We start from the raw sequence: 20,064 nt of genomic DNA, 5'->3' as shown, positions 1-20,064 counted from the left end.
AATTATAATAAAGAACATGATAAACATAATGCCCTTGACCTAAACAATGATACACATGTTTGCTTCTACTGATAATGATAATAATATGAAACGCACACTCAAAGAGAACGTGGTCAGCTGAAAATCCAATGTATCATAAACCATTAGATATAATGAATACAAATTATACGAAAAATGCAAATCAAATATGCATAGCAATATCGAGAGTTGGAATGAATACATTTTAAAACAAATTCTTGCCTTAAAAAACATGTAAATGATTTTCAGTTGCACGCCAGTGTTCTGATATTATGACTATGAAAGCATTGATAGTTTGCAGTAATACACCGCCCCCTGTATGATCAACATGTATGGGATGCAAACTATCGGAGGCATTAGGCAAAATATATTTTAAACAAGTGTTATTCCATGTATATTAAGTAACTTTGAGATTGTTTGGAAATATGTAGCTGTTTTTGTTTTCAAAAAGATTATGCCAGGCGTACGACTTGTGTCTGCCCTGCTTGAGAACTGTCATTTACCTATATGGGGACACGAACATGGTGCGGAGTCATATACATACGTTTTCCTGTATGGTTCATTTCGTAGTAATTTACCTGTTAGAAAGAAAGTGTTATCCAAATATAAAACTACTGAATATTTTCGGATGGAAATTGAAATCTAAAATTTAAAGCTAGATCTTAGTTGTGTTACTACTATATGGTCTAAACTAAGTAACACACTTTCTGCACTTCAGCAAACGTCGGATCAATACAATCATGGTCTACCTATATTAAGTAAAGTTGTCGTCACTTGCCCTCTTACAAGATCTAGAGGATGTAAAACACTTTCGTCACTAGATATGTATTTGTATTTGACAAGCAATAAAGTTTCACATTTCTGCTTGACCAATATTTTTAGAGATATCTTAAAACGTTGAATGAACACGTGTCATATTAATACTGATTAAATGCTTTCATTCAAATTTCGTATGATATATCTGTGGTAAGTATAGATACACACTAAGGATTTGCTTTTAGCCTGGCTCATTTTTTGTCTTATAATGTTATTTCGGTAATTAAGTTTCTCTCAGTTTCTGCTCATATATTTTGTTGTTGTTGTTTTTGGGTTTAACACCGTTTTGCAGCACAAGATAGGCTATACATAGCGGCCAGGTTAAATGGTGAAGGAAGAACTATTGGAAACCCCGAAGAGAACCATCGAACCACGAGAAGCTACTGGCAAGCTTTCTCGCGTACCGACATTGGTCGATCACGAGACTCGAACCCATGCAGAAAGAAGTGAGATGGCAGTGATTCGTAACGATGAGTGCTTTAGACCACTGAGCCACTCGGGGCACCCTCCTCTCATATCTAGTTACTAAATCTATTTACGCTTCATGTGTAGTTTTACGTAAATTAGCAATATAGTCGCAACTGATATTCCCTCTGACCCATTAAAAAATATATTACTTTTGAAAATATATCTCAAAATGGCGACCTTTTGCTATACAGTTTGTCGTTGCTTCCCCTTCTAAGCAGCTTGGAGGATTTTCGTATGAAACCTTGTCGGTAGTATATATCGTCGTTGTTGTTGTAATGGGATTTAATGTCATTTTCAGCACAAGGATAGCTATAAATGATGGTCAGTATAACTGGTGGAAGAAGAAGCCGGAAAAACAAAGGAAAGAACCATTGATACATGGGAAGCTACTGGCAAGCTTTTTCACGTACTTACATTGTCCAAACCTGAGACTCAGCCAACGCAGGTGGAGGTGATACTGCAGTGAATGAATTATTTGAATGGTATTATCCTAACCGCAATAGCCCGAAATCAAAACTGGAGCCTGAAACCTGGACAGGAAAGGCAACTCATTGGATTGAGCCAGATTCATTCAAGAGAAATAGACTAAGTACTTAATTTGTACCGTGTAGTCATTACCGTAGTGAAAGTCTTTTTAGACGATAATACCTACCTACCTACCTACCGACCTACCTATCTACCTACCTACATAGCTACATGCATACATATCATCTCATTCTTTATTATGTTACAGCGTTAGCTTTAATTTAGGATCGTAGGAAGCTCTCGAGAGTTAACCGTTCCATGTGTTGGTAGCCGCACATCGGCAACATTGCCGTAACCAGATACGTTTCTTTTGTTTTAGGCTTTTAAATGGGCAACTTGCTGAAAAGGTAAATACCAGGGCCGCGGATAAGGTACGAAAACTGGGACAAAATAACGGGGCGCCATAATTGTCAGAGGGCCCGCCGCCGAAGGGAAGATTTTATGTCCTTCCAATTCATAGAGGCCTATTGGAGAATCGTTTCCCAAGACCCACAAAACATGTCCTCGGCCTGTGTAAGCACAAAATAGTCATCTGTCCAAAATGAGAATACCCGATTTGCATCAATTTAAATAATTCCAGTTATACAGATCTCTACATCTTTTCTGGACACTATTACGCGAGTCTTTGATTTCTGGTTTTCGATATCAAACCAGAATCGACATTGATACTTTGTTTACCTGTTTGTGTTTTGCGAAGGAATTCGTCCATTGAGAATGTGGTAGTGTAAACTACGTCCGATTTGCATTCGTACCATTCGTACCAGTCGTACCATTCGTACCAGTCGTACCATTCGTACCATTCGTGCCAGTCAGAAGAGGCGAACAATGAAATAAACTGAAAGCTGCAATAAATGTCAGTAACCTGAAATGAGCAGGGCCTGACTCGTAAGGTTGATAGACCAAGATGTTGCAATCTGTAAAGTTTCGAACAGTACAAAATAAACGATACTGAAAAAACTTGCATGCTCACAAAACATACATGGAGGCCACAAAGAAACATTGTTAGATACATATATGTAAATCGTCAATTGATTTTATTATTCATGTCCTTGTCAAAACAAATTCATCGTTTGAAACAGAAATGAGTAGACCACTCAATTATATTTTTGTATGCGTTGGCTCTCTCAGTCAGGTTGTTGTTGTTGTTACAGTACTCATCTGAGAGATTCCTAAGCCTAGTCGGAAATATGAAGGTAAATGTACACGATAGCCATCGTTGTCTGGGAAACATTTTGCTGCGACACCTTTGTACAAAATAAATAAATAAATAAATAAATAAATGTAACGGGCAAATAAATAAATCCATACGTATGATCCACAATAATTAGATTTTAAGCCTGCTCTATTACTCTACCAAACAAAGAACATTATATTAACTCTCTGATAAAGTTGTAGTCACGTTTCAAGAATGTGTTGTTCTAGGTGAATGTACATTTTCCGTCTCTGATACACACAAATGCATGCATGCATTACTTATGAAGTTAGTGTCAATCATTCGATAAAAAAGTGATATGACAGGTAAATTACGGGTTTTGATGTTAAAAAAATATAAGAAAGTACCTATTTTGAATGAAAGTTGCATGTAGGGAAACATTAAAATGAAAGTGATATGTATTAGCTTGCGGATATATTGCGACTCTACTTGACTGGCACGAGAATCGAAAGACTAAAGTGGTGCAAGCCTGACACGGGAAATAGGAAAGAAAACTTGACGTGAAAAAGCTGACTCGAAGTGAATTAGTAGCTGTCCAAGGAGATATCCAAGTCAGAGTTAAGCAGATTGATAAGTATGCAACTAAGTATTTAATTACCCCAGTCAGTATGAAATTCACACATTCAGTCGAAGAACTCTTGCATGATGGGATTTTATCATTTAGCCTCTTCGTATACATTTTAATCTTAGTGACGAATAGAAAAAACACCAGGTCAGATAAAGATATTTTAATTATCGATTTAATTAAAATGCTTATATATAATTAGTTTTAAAAGAATTTTGCATCACTTTCTATACCTATTTATCTCGAAATACGCTGCCAAATTAAACATCTTGCGAGATTTAATGGAGTGGGTGATGGGGAGGCCAATATATTAATAACACATTACAGGAGAAATTTCTACTTAGACTTAATTTGTTATGTAAAGCAACTGGTTTTCAGGAGGAGTGTGTTATATCTCTACCAATGGTATGAAGAAGATTTGTTTAAATTACGCTGTTCACGTGTTTCAATTTTATATAAATTTAACTACTATAAAATGGCTTTTCAAACGGAGATTGTTTAATATTCTGTCAGACCCTTTATTAAAGAGAGCCATAATCTTAAAGACTTCACATGACCCACGTGTCCACGTGTGTATCCTTGTTTTACTTAACTGTGTGATCAATTAAGCAATTTTTAATCCGTTTATATGCTGTTTAGTGTACATAGACCATTATTATTGATTGTAGCATATACTACATTACATTCAGTTTAACTGACTGTAACGATTTAGGTTCCCATTAAATATTAATAGAAATCTTAAAACGTTTGGTGCAACTGATGTCCAGTCTTTAAAAAGCACTGAGGTTATTTTATGCCAACATCTTAAACTAACATATTTAAAGGCTAAACTTCTCGTAAAGAGATTGACCGTTTCCACGGTTACGTCTTTTTATGCAAACATTAAAATCTATTTAATAACAGGCCAGAAGATAGAGGTACCACAAAAATACCAAACTCAAGAACTTAATGATGAAGATCTCTGGATATTGCCAGGTTATTTTCTTGGCCTCAAGAATTCTGGAGTTTGGTGCTGTAACTAAAGCCAAGTAAGACTTGTTATTTATTTATTTCTATATCTATGCAATACAGTTATAAAAAAATCCAGTTAAGTTAAATTTAATTTACATGGCTAAAACTGATAACATTATATTAAAACCATCTAGATCGTGATACAAAAGATGTCCATTTTAATTTCTGGAAACTTGCAATCGGTTTATCATTATAATCTCATCCACATTGTGTGGAACATACACAATAGAAAAGTACTCCATTGTATGCGTTGACCATCCAATTCGCTGCGTCAGTAGTAGTTAGCATGACCTCAGCAATGTCTAGTTATTGCGAACATTCTAGGCAATGGTTGAGCCTATCATATGGCACTTCCTCATTCAAGAAGTGTTTACAGTATTTGCATAACTATTTTGCATTAACTTTTTTTCCTCTCAATGAATTCATATATAGGTTAAAATGTTTGTTTTTGTGCGAATTTAGTGAAGAAAATTGAAAACAAATATTATTTAAAGCTAAGATACACACATAAAAACACATATGAAAGTTGATCTCATTATCTTCAAAAGTGTCTCAGCATTTATATTTTTTTCCAAACCAAACCATTCTAGGACATTTGAGATAAAGCAATCGATTAATTTTGTTTTCCTTCATACTATGTCTTATAGTACGTCTTTCTGAGTCAATCGATATCGAAGGGTTGAATTCTATGCCACGTTCCTTCACGACAATCCAAAGAAATGGCACGCACAAAGGTCACCTTGAACTAAATCATTCAACTGTACTATTCCACTTAAATTAACCAGAAAGTGTTACTGGCAAGATGCGACAGACTATATTCATTTCAAGGCTAATTATTGTCTGATATATATGAACTTTATTGTGTATAACGCAGTTGAGCGAGGGTCGTCAGTTTGGGAAAATATAATGGATAGCATGGATGGAATTTGTTAAAAAGGATTTTGTTGAACAAGTTCGACTACATTGAAGCTGAGTCCCTACGCCTTGGACGATATCTGTAAATAATATCTGGAAGTGCGCAAGAGCAACTAATGATATAAGTTAATAATCTTCTTAAGATCCCTAATCATCCTTCCGCTTCCCTTTCCATAACTGATTGTGGGATTCATGACGCATGTAACATTAGTCGAGTGATTACATGATCTCTTACTCTTTGTAGGAGACTGTTGAAAATAATGAAATCAACATAACCTCTTTTCTTCGTGTAAAAATGCTTAAATTGTTTTGAAACACGATCGGTGATAGTCTAGGTGACATAAAGTATATTATCTGTCTGGCAATGTTTAAAGTCTTTTCGCTATCGTCTACGTTGTCATGCTATTCAGGGAACAGTTTAAGGTTATATCTGTCAATGAAAGATCTACATCCCAGTTTCTTATTAACATGCAGCGGCTTTAATAGAGCCGGAACCCATTATAATCTCCCAAATTATGATTAATTTACTTTTTCAGTCATTTTATTGTACTACTGCTACAGTAATGTCTCTTTGTGAGATACGACTCACTATAGATTTAATTAATTTACTGCATATTTGGAAAGATCTGAACAATTCTTCCTTTCTCCTAAATTTGGATTTCTTTTCTTTTTGACTTATTTTTTAAAATTTCCATTCCGCTTCAAACCTATAAATTGGTTTTCTATAGATGTTATGATAAACAAATGAAATAAATACAATGAAGGGAAACTTTTGGATATTATGTACCATATTTCTAGCAGAAACGATAAACTCATTTGCATCGTAATAGCGTTAATTATACAATTAAAAGTACGTTTTTGTACGTTACAGCACATTGCATACAAGTATGTTAGATGTCATGGCCGAAGATCCTCCGCTGGAAAGGAATGCATTTACACCGGTAATCATTGAATGGTAACGATAGCCTGTCCGGGGATGATTCCATCTATACATGTTGGGTTATCCTACCCATAGGATTGGGAATTGTCTTGCGAAATGAGTATTTTGGAACATTGTACATACATATGCTTCTCGTTTCTAATCTCTTTTGCGTCAATATCTCATCAAGTTCTCTGTTGCAGTTATGTTCTTCAAATGTCAGGTGTCTCTAAAACCTGATGAAACAATTGTAACTGTCTGTAGTGTGAAACTAGATAAATTAGCTAACATTATTTGTGTTCTGTAGGGATGGTGACTTTTGTGTTAGTAATACCACAAGAGTTCTTGTTTTCTTCTTTTGTATAAGCAATAACTCTATGGGAATAAGTTTTATACGTGAGACTGCATATCTGCAAACAACACGTGTAATTGTTTATTAGCCTAACGTCATATCGATTTCGAATACTTAGTTTTGGTACATTACCAATCTGTTATGTGATCAACATGACGCTTGATAAGAAAGTGCACCTTCAATCCAGTAATATCTGTTACGGATTTGAATTAAATGAGGAATACATTCCGACAATCAAGATTTGTCAACTTTCTATTGGTATATTTCAAAATGTAAATTCTGGAAACCGAGTCTGCCAGGCGCTTCTAATTAATATATCATAAAAATTCCTGGTACATGTTTATATTTTCTCTTAATGATTGTTTTCATCAAAAGCTAAAGGAGCAAAATAGCATAAAGTATTATAACACATAGACATTATATTTTATACATTCCGAATAGATGCATCAGGAATTGCAAATCACACAATATGTCATTCATTCAATACTGATAACATTACATTGAAGACCCTGCAAATATCTATATAAAAACCTGATCTGCACGCACACACACACACACACACACACACACACACACATATATATATATATATATATATATATATATATATATATATATATATATATATATATATATATATATATATATATATCAGCTCAATTCGTAAATATCTTTCAGTTGATGCCACTAAAACACTTGTGTGTATATTAGTACTTTCAAGAGTGGACTATTGTAACTCAATTATGTCTGGTTCATCTCAATATCTACTCCAGAAACTTCAAAAAGTTTTTAAAAAAAGCAGCTGCTTGAATCATACTTAGAGTACCACGATCAGAGCACGCCTCCTTGCTGCTCTGTACCCTACACTGGATATCCATTCGATCCAGAATCAAACACTAAATTTGTTCTCTGTGCTACGTTTCACTGACGGACTCCAGTCCAACATATCTATCCGACCTTACCCATGTGTGCATACCAGCAAGAGATATACGCTCCTCTTCTGACAATCGTATACTCATTATTCCCACTATGAAAACGAAGTCATATGGACAACGTTCGTTTGCATACCAGGGCCCAGCAATGTGGAATGAATTGCCATTGAACTTAGACACAAAGTCACAGTGATCCCATTCAAGAGTGCTCTTAAAACTCACATATTTCGACTGAAAGAACAAACTTAAAGACCTAATAATGTTTCCTACCTTAAATATTTTCAGCCTGTTTTTTTATGTTTTCTAATGTCATGGTGTTCGTTTTTTGTAATCGTATCATTATATATGTTTTTATGTTATAGGTGTTGTCTAATGTTATAAAGCGCTTAGAGCTTTTAAAGATTAGGCTCTATACAAAGTCCTTATTATAATATATATATATATATATATATATATATATATATATATATATATATATATATATATATATATATATATATATATATATATATGTGCGTGTGCGTCTGCGTGTGTGTGTGTGTGTTTGTGTGTGTGTGTGTGTGTGAGTGTGTGTCGGCAAATCAGATTCTATTCGTTTCATTTTTCTAATGTTTAGGCCAATACTCGAATCTCGATATAAACAGGTGCGAGAATAAATAAGGTTATATTCTGTCGTGTAATGACTCCACATACGTCATTTCCTCTGGGATAACATGATGAAACGTTTTAAATAGTATATGGTCGAGTTTAATTGCACAGTAATTTACGTTTTAAATTTCTGTAGGGATCTGTAAGCGTACAAGAACAGAATCTAATTCTGCACATGCACGAAATGTACCGCTCTCAGGTGGACGCCACGAATATGATGAAACTGGTAAGTATATCTGTCAAATTAATATGTTGAAATAGGCATGAAGAAAGTGCAACATAGCGTCATAGTTACAAAATATCCAGCATAATTGTTGAGCTGCAAAGAAACAATATTACAATTATAATATATTCTTGCTTCTCAAAGTATATGTTTTGATTATATACAAACAATATGATAATGCCTTGTCGTTAAAATTGAACAGTTTCATTTCTATTTGCCTATAGTTCATGCACTTTGGAAATCTCCAATGATTAAAATGAGGCATAAAAATTTGCATCTTTGATATCACTAAAATCAACGAGCCACATCGATTATGGAAGAGTATTTATCTCGTTATAACAAATATATTCTTACTGCTTAACTTTGAAAGTATTTAGGTCATTTTGTTATTTTATTTGTTAGCTTTTACCCAGTAGAATCTTTATCAATATTTTGTCTTCAGTACTGAATATACATAAAACACAGGGCAGATATGTATATTTTGAAAGTATACTAACATTTAATACCAGCAATTGGGATTTATTTTTGCCTACGGGGATATATTGAATAGACTGCGCATGTGCGAGCTTCTGATACATACTCTGAATTCTTAATGTTAGCGACATTCATTCCGTCTTGGAAAAATGAGGTCATTTGTTCAACTTGAACTTAATTTTGTGAAAAAATAGTTTAGTATTATACGTGGTTGTTTCCAGTAGTATGGAAGTTTAATTTGGAAAAATGCACATAAATTGTCCAGTATGGCTCTTTGCTAATTGTGGCTACTTTGGTTTATAAACCAGTGTTTAAGCGTTGCTTTAGTCGCTAATCTCCATAACCTGTTGTTTTGGGCAGAGCTTTACAATTAAGCGGACCTACCATAACAACTTTACCTTAATTGGGCACAGTTCACCGGATATATTAATCTGGGTCGTTTTTTTGTTGTTGGCAGTCTCATGTATTATTCTTACACGATGAGATCGTATCAAGCATGCTGGAGATGTGCAAGTATATAATGTCAGCTGTAAATACAAACATCACATATCTACGTGCCAGTTGAGGACAAGGTTCTCTGATATTAAGATTACGGTTTTGCTGTATAATTGACACGCTTGTTTGTTTGCTTTATACAAGTAAGCACCTGGAAAGAAACTGGAGCCCCGGGATCGGCTTGTATTAGGGCAAACCATGTATGAACCAATATAAATTATTTTCCCAAAAGTTTGCTTTAATTCTCACCCACCCTCATATGCAAATGAAACCCTTAATTGGAAAATGTTATAACGTTTCACTTAATTACATAATTTAATAAGATTAAACTAACTTTCGCTAAATCTAATAAATACCTTTTGGAGTTACGGTTTTGGAGTTACGGAAACCAAGAGTTGCCTTTTAATCGGTTGTAATTTAGTGGTTTATGAGAACATAATAATCTGTGGTTGCACAACCTAACTATGGTTAATTATCACAGGAACCTATTATGCCACACTATGGATGCTATCTTCATGTGTTCGAAATACAATACAATACATTGGTGATTATAAATGTTCAGTGTCAGATTGGAATTTATAATTGTTCCCATATGCGCATCCTCCGTGACAAATAACCCGATGTGCATTAAAACATCATTTGAGTGCTACACATTAAACCTACACTGTAATAAATGGCATGGAAGTTTACTGATGCAACCTTCCACAGGGTCATTTTTGGCTCAACGAATGTTGTCAAAACATGGTTTTAATATATGTTTTCGCAGATAAGTAACATCGAGATATTGAAAATGTACCTTTGTGTGGACAATTCTCAGAACGCTTCTCGAAAAGAGTTCAAAATATTTATATAATTATTTCATACCATATTGAAAGTCTTGACAATAAAATGTAATTTCTCTGGAAATGCTTGCTCAAATGCACTATACACAAAAGGTTTCATTTCCATTTTTTAACACATGCGTAAGATGGTGATACTGACATAATCTTCCTGTGTTTGTAGAGATATCATATTGGCATCGCTCAGAAAGCCCAAACTCTAGCGAACTCCTGCGCCTTTAAACAGGATACGAGTGCCGAAAGGGCTGTCTCCGGTAAGCATTCACTTCATATCACTGATATTGTAAAATAAACTTCTCTTTCTCACTCACTGATCTGACAAGTTATGCTTGTAGCAGAGGCATCAGTTGTTTTATTTATTCCTAGTTCAGGTTCTTTCTTGATTTTAATAAGGAAGTGTCGTCCCCTTATTGTAGCTACACGTGCTTATTCATACTTACTACTTATACTAGTGTTACGCTTGCCTTGCAACCATCAGTTTTAGTGTAACGTTTCAAAATGCGTTTTAGTCATTACTTGCTTTTGCCTAATGCCTTTAAACGTTTGAGTGTCTTACATTGTTTCTGGCATGGAAACAAAGCTCGTTATCTGAATATGTTACTGTGAAAATATATACAAATTTTCACCGCCATGTTATATATCGTGCAGTTCCATTCACCAAATAGGTTTGGAAAGTTTTAAATTAATTATTAGTTTGTAGAGAAGGTGTATAAAAACACATATCGATATAAGAATTTTATTCACTGGAATATATGTGCACCGGTTTGCGAATTTGTGTGCGAAGGTACCCGATATGCATCTTTGAGGCATGTTCCGTTTTTAAAAAAAGATATGTTCCAGAATTTTATACATGTTATGTAGTACCAGGATCCCAAGATGAGTACATCAGTGATCAAAGAGAATGTGAATTTTTGTATTTCCTCCACGCTATTGTTTTTATTGCTAAGCTTTGATCTATTCCGTGACATACTGATTCGCTTCAGAGACATATTTCTTAATAGGTTGATCACGGTGATTTTGGAAACAATTAAATTCTTTTGCCGCATTTAAACGTCAACAATAGACCTTGTAAAAATATCACAGAAAGTCAAGATTGTTTTTATTTTTGTGCATCTTACCGTAATTCATCTCTAGATTAGAATAATATGGACTTCTAACGACATTTTAATAAGAACGGAAGGCCGTTAACATAATATTTTGAAAGAAATATCAAGCTTAATAATTTAATTTTTTAGATTTAAAAGAGGCGTTTTGGGATTATCCATCGTTTCCATGCAAATTCGAAAAAGAGCAGAATGAAGATGAAATCGACGTTATGTTGTGATGTTTTTGGATTTCATCCGAACGTATTCAATATCCCAATAGGAGGGCGAGTCGTAGTTTGTTGTTACAGCAGTACATGATACGAATTCGTCATGTTAAGGCAAAACATGTCAGTTTGTTTATGTAGCAATGTGTGGTTTAAAACGATACACACTAATCGTGTGTTCCCTTGATTATTTCTTAATAGATTTACCGAGCGTGTACTTTGGCCAGAACATCTGCATCGGCTCGTGTTCCTGGGCCGACTGTATCAATAACTGGGCCAACGAGATGAATAATTTCGAGTACGGCATAGGATCCAGGAACGGACGTGCGATCGGCAATTATACCCAGGTATGTTAATCTACCTTCAACAGGGACTATAATGTATGTGTATTATGACCACTAATATATGCATGCAAGTTTATAGATCACCATGCAGAGTTTATCATACAGCAGTCACATATCACAGGTGTTTTGTGACTTGATAAGGAAGTTTTATTTTTAAGAAAGTATAGAACGATAAACACATCCTATCCTTAAGTTAAAAGATAGTGGTTTTCGCTATGTGGATACGGATGAACTCATAAATGTAATTTGGGTGGAAATGGTACACAATTACACATTGGTTTATTTTAATAGCTTTTATTGATTTGTTTCATGAAAGCAAATAAAATGTCTGGATTGTTAAAATACGCTGCCAATACGTCATTATATTTACGTGAAGAATAACTCCTCTCATTTGACATGATTAGAGGAATTAAAATGGATGCATGCTAATCAATCAATCAATCAATCAATCAATCAATCGACCAATCAACCAATCAACCAACCAATCAATCATCGTCTCGGAAGTGAAGAATACTGGCAGTTTTTTAACCATTTTAATGAGATCATTCATTGCTTAATCCCTTAAAGCTAATCCCTTACCATAGACACAAATGGAGAAAAAAAGCACACGTATCCCCGCCCATACGCTTTGATGATCTATTCAAATCAGGGCCTCTTGGCAGTGTACACACAGGCAAAAATCGTCAAGCGTTTGATGAAGGTGTATATGTTTTGGCTTTTTATCATACCCAGATTATAAAAAGATGGAGATTGAATAGATAAGATGTTAAGACTCGGAGGCTGTGGTCAAGAGATAATAAAGAGCCAATATATATATATATATATATATATATATATATATATATATATATATATATATATATATATATATATATGGAGATGGGGATCTAGATAGTCATATCCAAGGTCAGATCCAGGTTTTAACGACAGATGCATCTTATAGTTCATGTTTCCAACACGTATATATATATATATATATATATATATATATATATATATATATATATATATATATATATATATGATCAATGGGCTGAGTACATAAGATGTGATACAAGACCCACTGACCCATGTGACTGGCAAATCTGAAGTTGTCATCTCAAGCCGAAAAAGTGTACTGATAAAAGTGTACTGATAACTGTACTGATAAAAGTATTCTGTTAAAAGTCTACTGATACGTGTGTACTGATAACTGTGTACTGCTAAAAGTGTACTGATAATTGTGTACTGATAAAAATTAACTGACAACTGTACTGATAAAAGTATACTGATACATGTGTGCTGATAACTGTGTACTGGTAAAAGTGTACTGATACATGTGTACTGATAATTGTGTACTGGTAAAAGTGTACTGATAATTGTGTACTGATAAAAGTGTACTGATAATTATGTACTGATACAAGTGTACTGATAAAAGTATACTGATAACTGTGTACTGATGATCGAGTACTGATAGCTGGTAAAATCTCGAAAATATTTATCAGATGATCAGTAAATTAAACTTGAGATGAAACAAATAGATTGTGTTTGCATGATGGATTCTATACCATGGAGAGAGAAGGAATGATTATCTGTGGGGATGAGGTCGATGTAATTGTAAATAATTTTTCATGCTTGTCTGAGTCGAATATTTACACCTCATATCGTACATAACATGATCAGTAAAATTTGACCATATATCGTGTGTACACAATATGGTACCTTGTGGTTTATTCTACTTGAACATAGACCATCACTGCCTCTGGTTCTTCAGTAAACGCTTAATCCTCCGTAACATCTTGAATTTGCTTAACGGTCTGATGTGATTTGCAAAGATTTCAAGTCTTCAAAAAATTAACAGCATGGCATAAGAACTCACTATAGATTTTTTGAAAAGATAATGTTGTATTGTAGCATTCATTCATTATTATTAAAGTGAGTTTTCCATACCGATAAACAATTATTGGCGTTACTGCTACATTACAATTCGAAAATTATAAAGTAAGTGCGAACATTTGATTCACTTTAATACTAAATGTACACTTAGTGATTTCGTTTTATCATCTTTCTGAAGATGGTGTTGTGGAAAACGATGGCTATAGGGTGTGGCTTCAATTCTTGCAATGGAACTCCCTTCTACGTCTGCAACTATGCATACGGGTACGTGTACGTTTAGTTATGATATACACTTATTGTATTATAAAATGACTTGTTATACTTTTTATATTTTAAAAAAATTCCATTAATTTAACACGATTACTGACGTTTATAATTCGACTAATTCCACATATACGATAAACATACATTGAACCTGGGAACTGTTAAAGTTACCGTCGCCACGAACATCTGGCGGATGTCTGTGAGATACGTCAAAATATATAACATTGTTCATTGTTAAACAGAGTGGAAATATTCTGACAATTTGTAAAGGTACAAAAAGCAAACAAAACTAGAAATATGTTCATGCATGGCGGACGACTCACCAGTAACAGTAAAAGATTGCATAATGTTGGATCCTAGTCCATAGATAAAAGAAAGGAAAAACATGGATAACACTATATGTGACTACCTTCAATGTGGGGTATAGCAATTTTGTGTACTCGGTTGTCATAGAGAATGACATGGTGCTGTCACTTGGACTTCACGCGTACATGCAGTATGAAAAAGGAAAAACCGCTTCATGCACGGACAGTTTTCATTTATTTTATAAATTGTTATAATTCAAAATAGTAATTTATATGTGCGTTTGCATGTCAGTTCTACATGTTTTTGTGTATCACTTCTGCTTGTGTTTCCCTGTCAGCTCTACATGTGTTTTCATATATATTTAAAAAAAATGTCTATTCGGTTTGTTTAATGTTGCTATTTCTAGGTCAGATTCACAAATCATGTGAAAAAGTGTTCATGCAGATGTATGCTCTGCTGAATAATTCCTGTTTGTTTGTATTTCCTCCAAGGAATAGAAATATATAGTAGGGTGTATTTATTGTTAACTGCATTGGAATGGGAAAATATGAACGAGTTTTTTTGGGTGGAATACTGCACGACCTTGGGAGTGCAGTATATCCACCTGGCAAAACGAGTTCATATTTTCCCATACAAATGCAGTAACCCTTTTATTATATGCTCATTTTCTTATTTCTACCTAAGGTTTAATTATATGAACACAATACACTACAAGAAACAACGTAAATGAATGTATGCAGTATTCCAAACTACATACACATGCGCAGATTCATCATTACACAACAACATTATTAATGTGCACATAACACCGCCCAGATCAATTTGAACTTGTTGCGCGCTAGACGTAAGTTTCAGAAGAAAAGCCAGGCTTTTGTGTCTACTTAAAATTGAAATTTGGAGTCATATTATGTATGAATACACATTGCAGCAAGTTGTTCATTTGATTTGGAATGAATAGATTCTGGTATTTTTTTTCGATTCGACGAAATTTCGTGATTATGGTCTGAATTCATCTGTGCAAATTGTACATGAAATACATCGGATTGAAGCAGCGCGGCAGAAGCGTGTTTACATCAGTTAGTGTATTTGATATGTCATTGACCATTTGAAAGCATAATGTGAGAAAAATATGAACTGTTTCAATTGCAGTTATCAAAAAATGCTATTGAATTTAATGTTTATTTCATTTTGAGGGCAGTACGGATGATGTAATTGCACTTTAAATATAGTCGCAATTACAGTACAATTTCCAAATGTGTAATCAGGCTTGAGAACTCATGACATGGCTCATGTAATTCGGATTTGCAGAACTAAGACAGTAAATTTTGGAGAAGTTCCGAAAGTAAAACTGTAGGTGTATTTTTTGTCATTCTTATTACTAAATAAAGGAGACAGTTTATGCCTTTATAATTTGCATGTTATTTGTAGGTACCAAGCAAGTTTTATGAAATCTGGCATATATCGCCAAAATCCGAAATCAAAATAGTTAACGCGGAATGTTGCAAATCAGCTGGTATGTGGCAGTCCACGAAACATCTGCTTTAGTTTCATTCAGAAACAAAAATTGAATCAACCAAAACGTAAATCGTCTGCTTTACGAGAGTACATGATTTGTTTACAAAGTAGTTCCTAATACACTATTGGGAACACGTGTCCTGCGCATGAGTGTAATATGAAGGTGTGCAATACCGTAAAATAGTGAACAATTCTGACAATGGAAAGTTAACGGGAAAAAAATGAGCATATAATAAGAATTATTATATTGTGCAAACTATCTTCATTTACGTGAATGGCTTCCTTTGTATGGCAGTTTTCGGCAATAACGTTAGGTATCCTTCAGAAATTCCCAATCTTAGTGGGCATATGTGGTAATATAAATCCGTGTAAACATGATGAACATCACAGAATATCACAATCGGCCACTCTCCACCCATTCTTAATGTAGGGAGTTCCGATATAACCAAGGAGAATACATTTATTCTGTGCGACAATTTTTTTTATGGTAAAAGTGCAAAATAGTTTATCATTACTATACAGACATCTTAGTCAATCTAACTATATTTGTACCTACATTTCTGTATGTATCTATCTTTTTGGCTTCGCTTTGCTTAACTGTTGCATTTCGAAAGATCATTCACATATGATATTGATAATGCTGGAGATATTTCTGTGATATTGACTAGAGAATCTTAGACAAAAAGAATTAAACAAATCTAAGTACGTGATAGATTTTCAGCTTAACTGAGCTAATAGTTGAATACCAGAACTGTATACACAATGATGCCATGTCAGTGACCTCCGTCTTTTAGAACGTATCTTCTTATACATTATTGAATGTGATTAAACTTGTCACATACGTTTATCATGTGATTTAGTTATATAAATGGAAATAAGTATTACCTTTGTGGCAACTTTCTTCAAAGACCTTTCATTGCTATTCTCTAAATCAACTATTATATAGTTCAAAGCAGAGTGATATGACATATTAAATTCCTCAAAAAACTAAGTGTGTGCCTTACGCTGAAATTCATAGATTGTGTCTGAATTTCGTTTTTGTTTTTCTGATATTTGGCAGAATAAATTTCAAATAAAGCGGTACCTATTTAAACTCGTTGTAGTAAAATATTGCTAGTTTAAGTGAACAAACAGCTGTTGAGACATTGCAAAACATGTATTGCTTCCTTCTAACATATCTTAGACATGTGATTGTTTAAATTTAGCTGAGAGTCAAAATTTATTCTTAAGAATATTCTTCAGTTCTAACACTGCATTTCATGGTCTTCAAAAGCAAAATTTAAATACAGTTTTTGCATTTGTGTTAAATGGCTATGATTTTCTAGTGATATTTTTCCATAGTAACATGTATATTTATATCGGATTCTCAATTTTTAAAAAAGAATTTGATAGTGTTTGAATCTTTGATTTGTGTACGATGGTGTTGTCGTTGGCATCATCACACGTTTTGTGTCTCAATAAACGTTTCAAAGAGATGTGACGTGTACATTTGGATTGCTCTGATACTGGATCCAGCGTCAGTCCTCTCTTGCGACTTTCTGTAATATTTTACATATATTTACACTCTTTCCAGGCAATACCCTAACGAGCAGAACCTTCCATATAAGTCTGGAGAACAATGTGCTGATTGTCCGAACAGCTGCACAAAACATGGTTTCTGTGGTATGTACCTTTTCTTCGTCCTGATTATCTACTCTGCGGTACTGTGTATTATGTGTCGCGAATTGATATCAACTAAATACATATTTTGTTTTGTTCGGCTTCATGTAGATACAGTGCATGCACAAAATGATTACGAATCAAGGTGCTATTTTTGAACATGACTTGAGATTTGAAAGACCATCTTGATTATACCCGTTTGGGTACGTATTTATTTTATACGTCATTCGGCATGTACCTACAAATCTTGCCTATTACGGGACAATTTAGTATCGGAGAAGAGAGCAGTTCCCAATTCCATCATAATACAATCTTTTGTCTCCACGTTTACTTTTCTTTGAAGAGTCGGCAAATCGTGAAAACTATGGCTTTGTTCTTAATGATCACAATAAGTTGGTAAAAATCTTGAAATCTCTCTCTCTTTCTCTCACTGTCTAATAGCTTCATATAAATATGTATAGAGGAATAACAAATATGCCATGACACGTATGTCTGGTGCATTTATTACGTAGGTTGCAATGAGTTTCCTATACACTTGTAAAGCTTACATATTGATATGCCATATATATATAAGAATCTCAGCTCGACCTTTATGCACATAATGCTAATTTATGATGCACCAAGGTCGACACAGTTGAATATATCCTGCTATATCGGGAGGATAGCAAGGATGATTGTTATGTCCTCTACTATTGTTGTTGGAAATTAATGAATTTATTCTGACCAGGAAAACGTGCCCCCTTGGTAATTAGTCTGCTTTTTGTTTATATTGGATGTGATCGTCCGACGTCATTGTTCCTACCAAAGTGTAAGCCTGTGTTACCTTTGTTCAGCAGAAGTAAAATGGCGTAACAAAATTATTTAGTTGAAATATCAAAATACACAAGACTGAATGTTTTGTTTCCGACTAAACATTAGTCAGCTTGAAACACAATACTGTTGAGGAGTGCGCAGGTGAAGCAGATGGGAACGTCTTTCTACGGGTAAATATGAATGTCATATGTGTCCGCGATCTCACGTAGGATAGAACAATAATGGTACACTGCCATAATCACAGTCGCTAATGCAGCCGATTGGTGGTCAAAGTTAAATTTCTTCCACATCACAATCTTTTAAGCTGTTTTAATAGTGTTTGTACGTATGCTTTCCAATTATTACCGTCGGATATGATATGTAGGCAAGTTCGTTAAGCTACGAAATGGTATACAGTTTAAATTCAAACTAATTGCAGATTGTGGCGGCATCTTTTGCACAACGAACTTCATGGTCATGACTCCACAGTGTGTGTGTCAATATTGGTGGACCATCTAAAGAACAACAGCCAAAAGGAAAGGAAGACTCGCCTCCGAGAAACGTTCGTTCATCTTTAGGAAACTGTTTGCATTACATTTCTTCTATGAAATATGTTTTAAGACTTTTGAGTCTTGCTTTGTATTAAATGATGAATAAAGTTTTTTAAAGGACTTTCTTGCAGCTTAAATAAATATAACTTAATTTCACCAGCAGTTTGTGTACAAATGTACACTACCATGGGAACAGTTATTCTAGATATTCTGTTGAAATCAAGGTCTTTTTAGACTTTACATCGTCTTTTCTTGTCCTTGAATTAAAACTATGTAATCATGTATTTTTCTCTTTAAAGTATTTTTGTATCATGTAATGTATGACATTTATAAAACGTTCGTACCCACTTGAATCTACGAATGTATGATGTATGTATGCATGCATGAATGGATGTATGGATGATCCAAAGTTAGTTGTGTGCAAACCATTTGATAGATAACAAGAAAAGAGTCAGCGTCTGACAATTCTTATACGCTTTCCTAAAGGAATCGGCAAACGCGTCTATACAAGAATTTGTGATTGATCATTTTAATTGCATTGCACGCGAAAATTAAACATATGATTCATTATATATTGAAATCCTGTGCTCAAGTAGTATGAGTGGCTCCCGTATTTGAGCAAAACCGTACATGTCGAACAAGCGAGAACCAGCCCGGTCATATCGGAATGTAGGAATGCCAAATATTGACAGTTGGAGTGCTAAATGAATCTAGTAACGATTTGAAAATTACAGATTGAGTGCCAAATGGATCTAGTAAAATTCAAATGCCTAATGTCCTGTACAAAGTTTTAGCGATTATTATTTCCAGCTTTAAGGTCTGCTAAAAGTAAGATTTTGAGCTACCTTACGCCAAACAAAGAAGTATATTTTTACATAACCTTGGATAATTGCATCATCACCACAACCGCCATCGTCATCATAATCAACATCATCATCATCCATAACAATAGCAAAAACACAAAAACTTCCATCTTCAATGATGTACGTGATTGCAAGTAAAAAGAAAGGAATACACTGCACACTTTATGCGGATT

At 34.3% G+C, this 20,064-nt stretch overlaps 1 protein-coding gene across 1 annotated transcript; it reads left to right on the top strand.

The window, feature by feature from the left end:
* The first annotated feature begins 3,478 nt into the window (after nt 1-3,478).
* Nucleotides 3,479-19,148, top strand: LOC149793455 (allurin-like). Its single transcript, XM_089966380.1, has 9 exons — nt 3,479-3,614; nt 4,509-4,633; nt 6,403-6,472; nt 8,519-8,608; nt 10,577-10,667; nt 11,924-12,069; nt 14,120-14,205; nt 17,600-17,688; nt 18,917-19,148. Exons 2-9 carry the CDS (start codon nt 4,554-4,556, stop codon nt 18,994-18,996), a joined length of 732 nt encoding a protein of 243 aa, XP_089822506.1. The 5' UTR covers nt 3,479-3,614; nt 4,509-4,553; the 3' UTR covers nt 18,997-19,148.
* The last annotated feature ends 916 nt before the right edge of the window (nt 19,149-20,064 follow it).

Source organism: Sinohyriopsis cumingii, chromosome 8, assembly GCF_028554795.1.
Source record: "Sinohyriopsis cumingii isolate HCF-2022 chromosome 8, ASM2855479v2, whole genome shotgun sequence".
In the NCBI taxonomy this organism is placed as follows: Eukaryota; Metazoa; Mollusca; class Bivalvia; order Unionida; family Unionidae; genus Sinohyriopsis; species Sinohyriopsis cumingii.
Note: the sequence above shows the minus strand (reverse complement) of the source record. Positions and strands in the feature narration are given on the sequence as shown.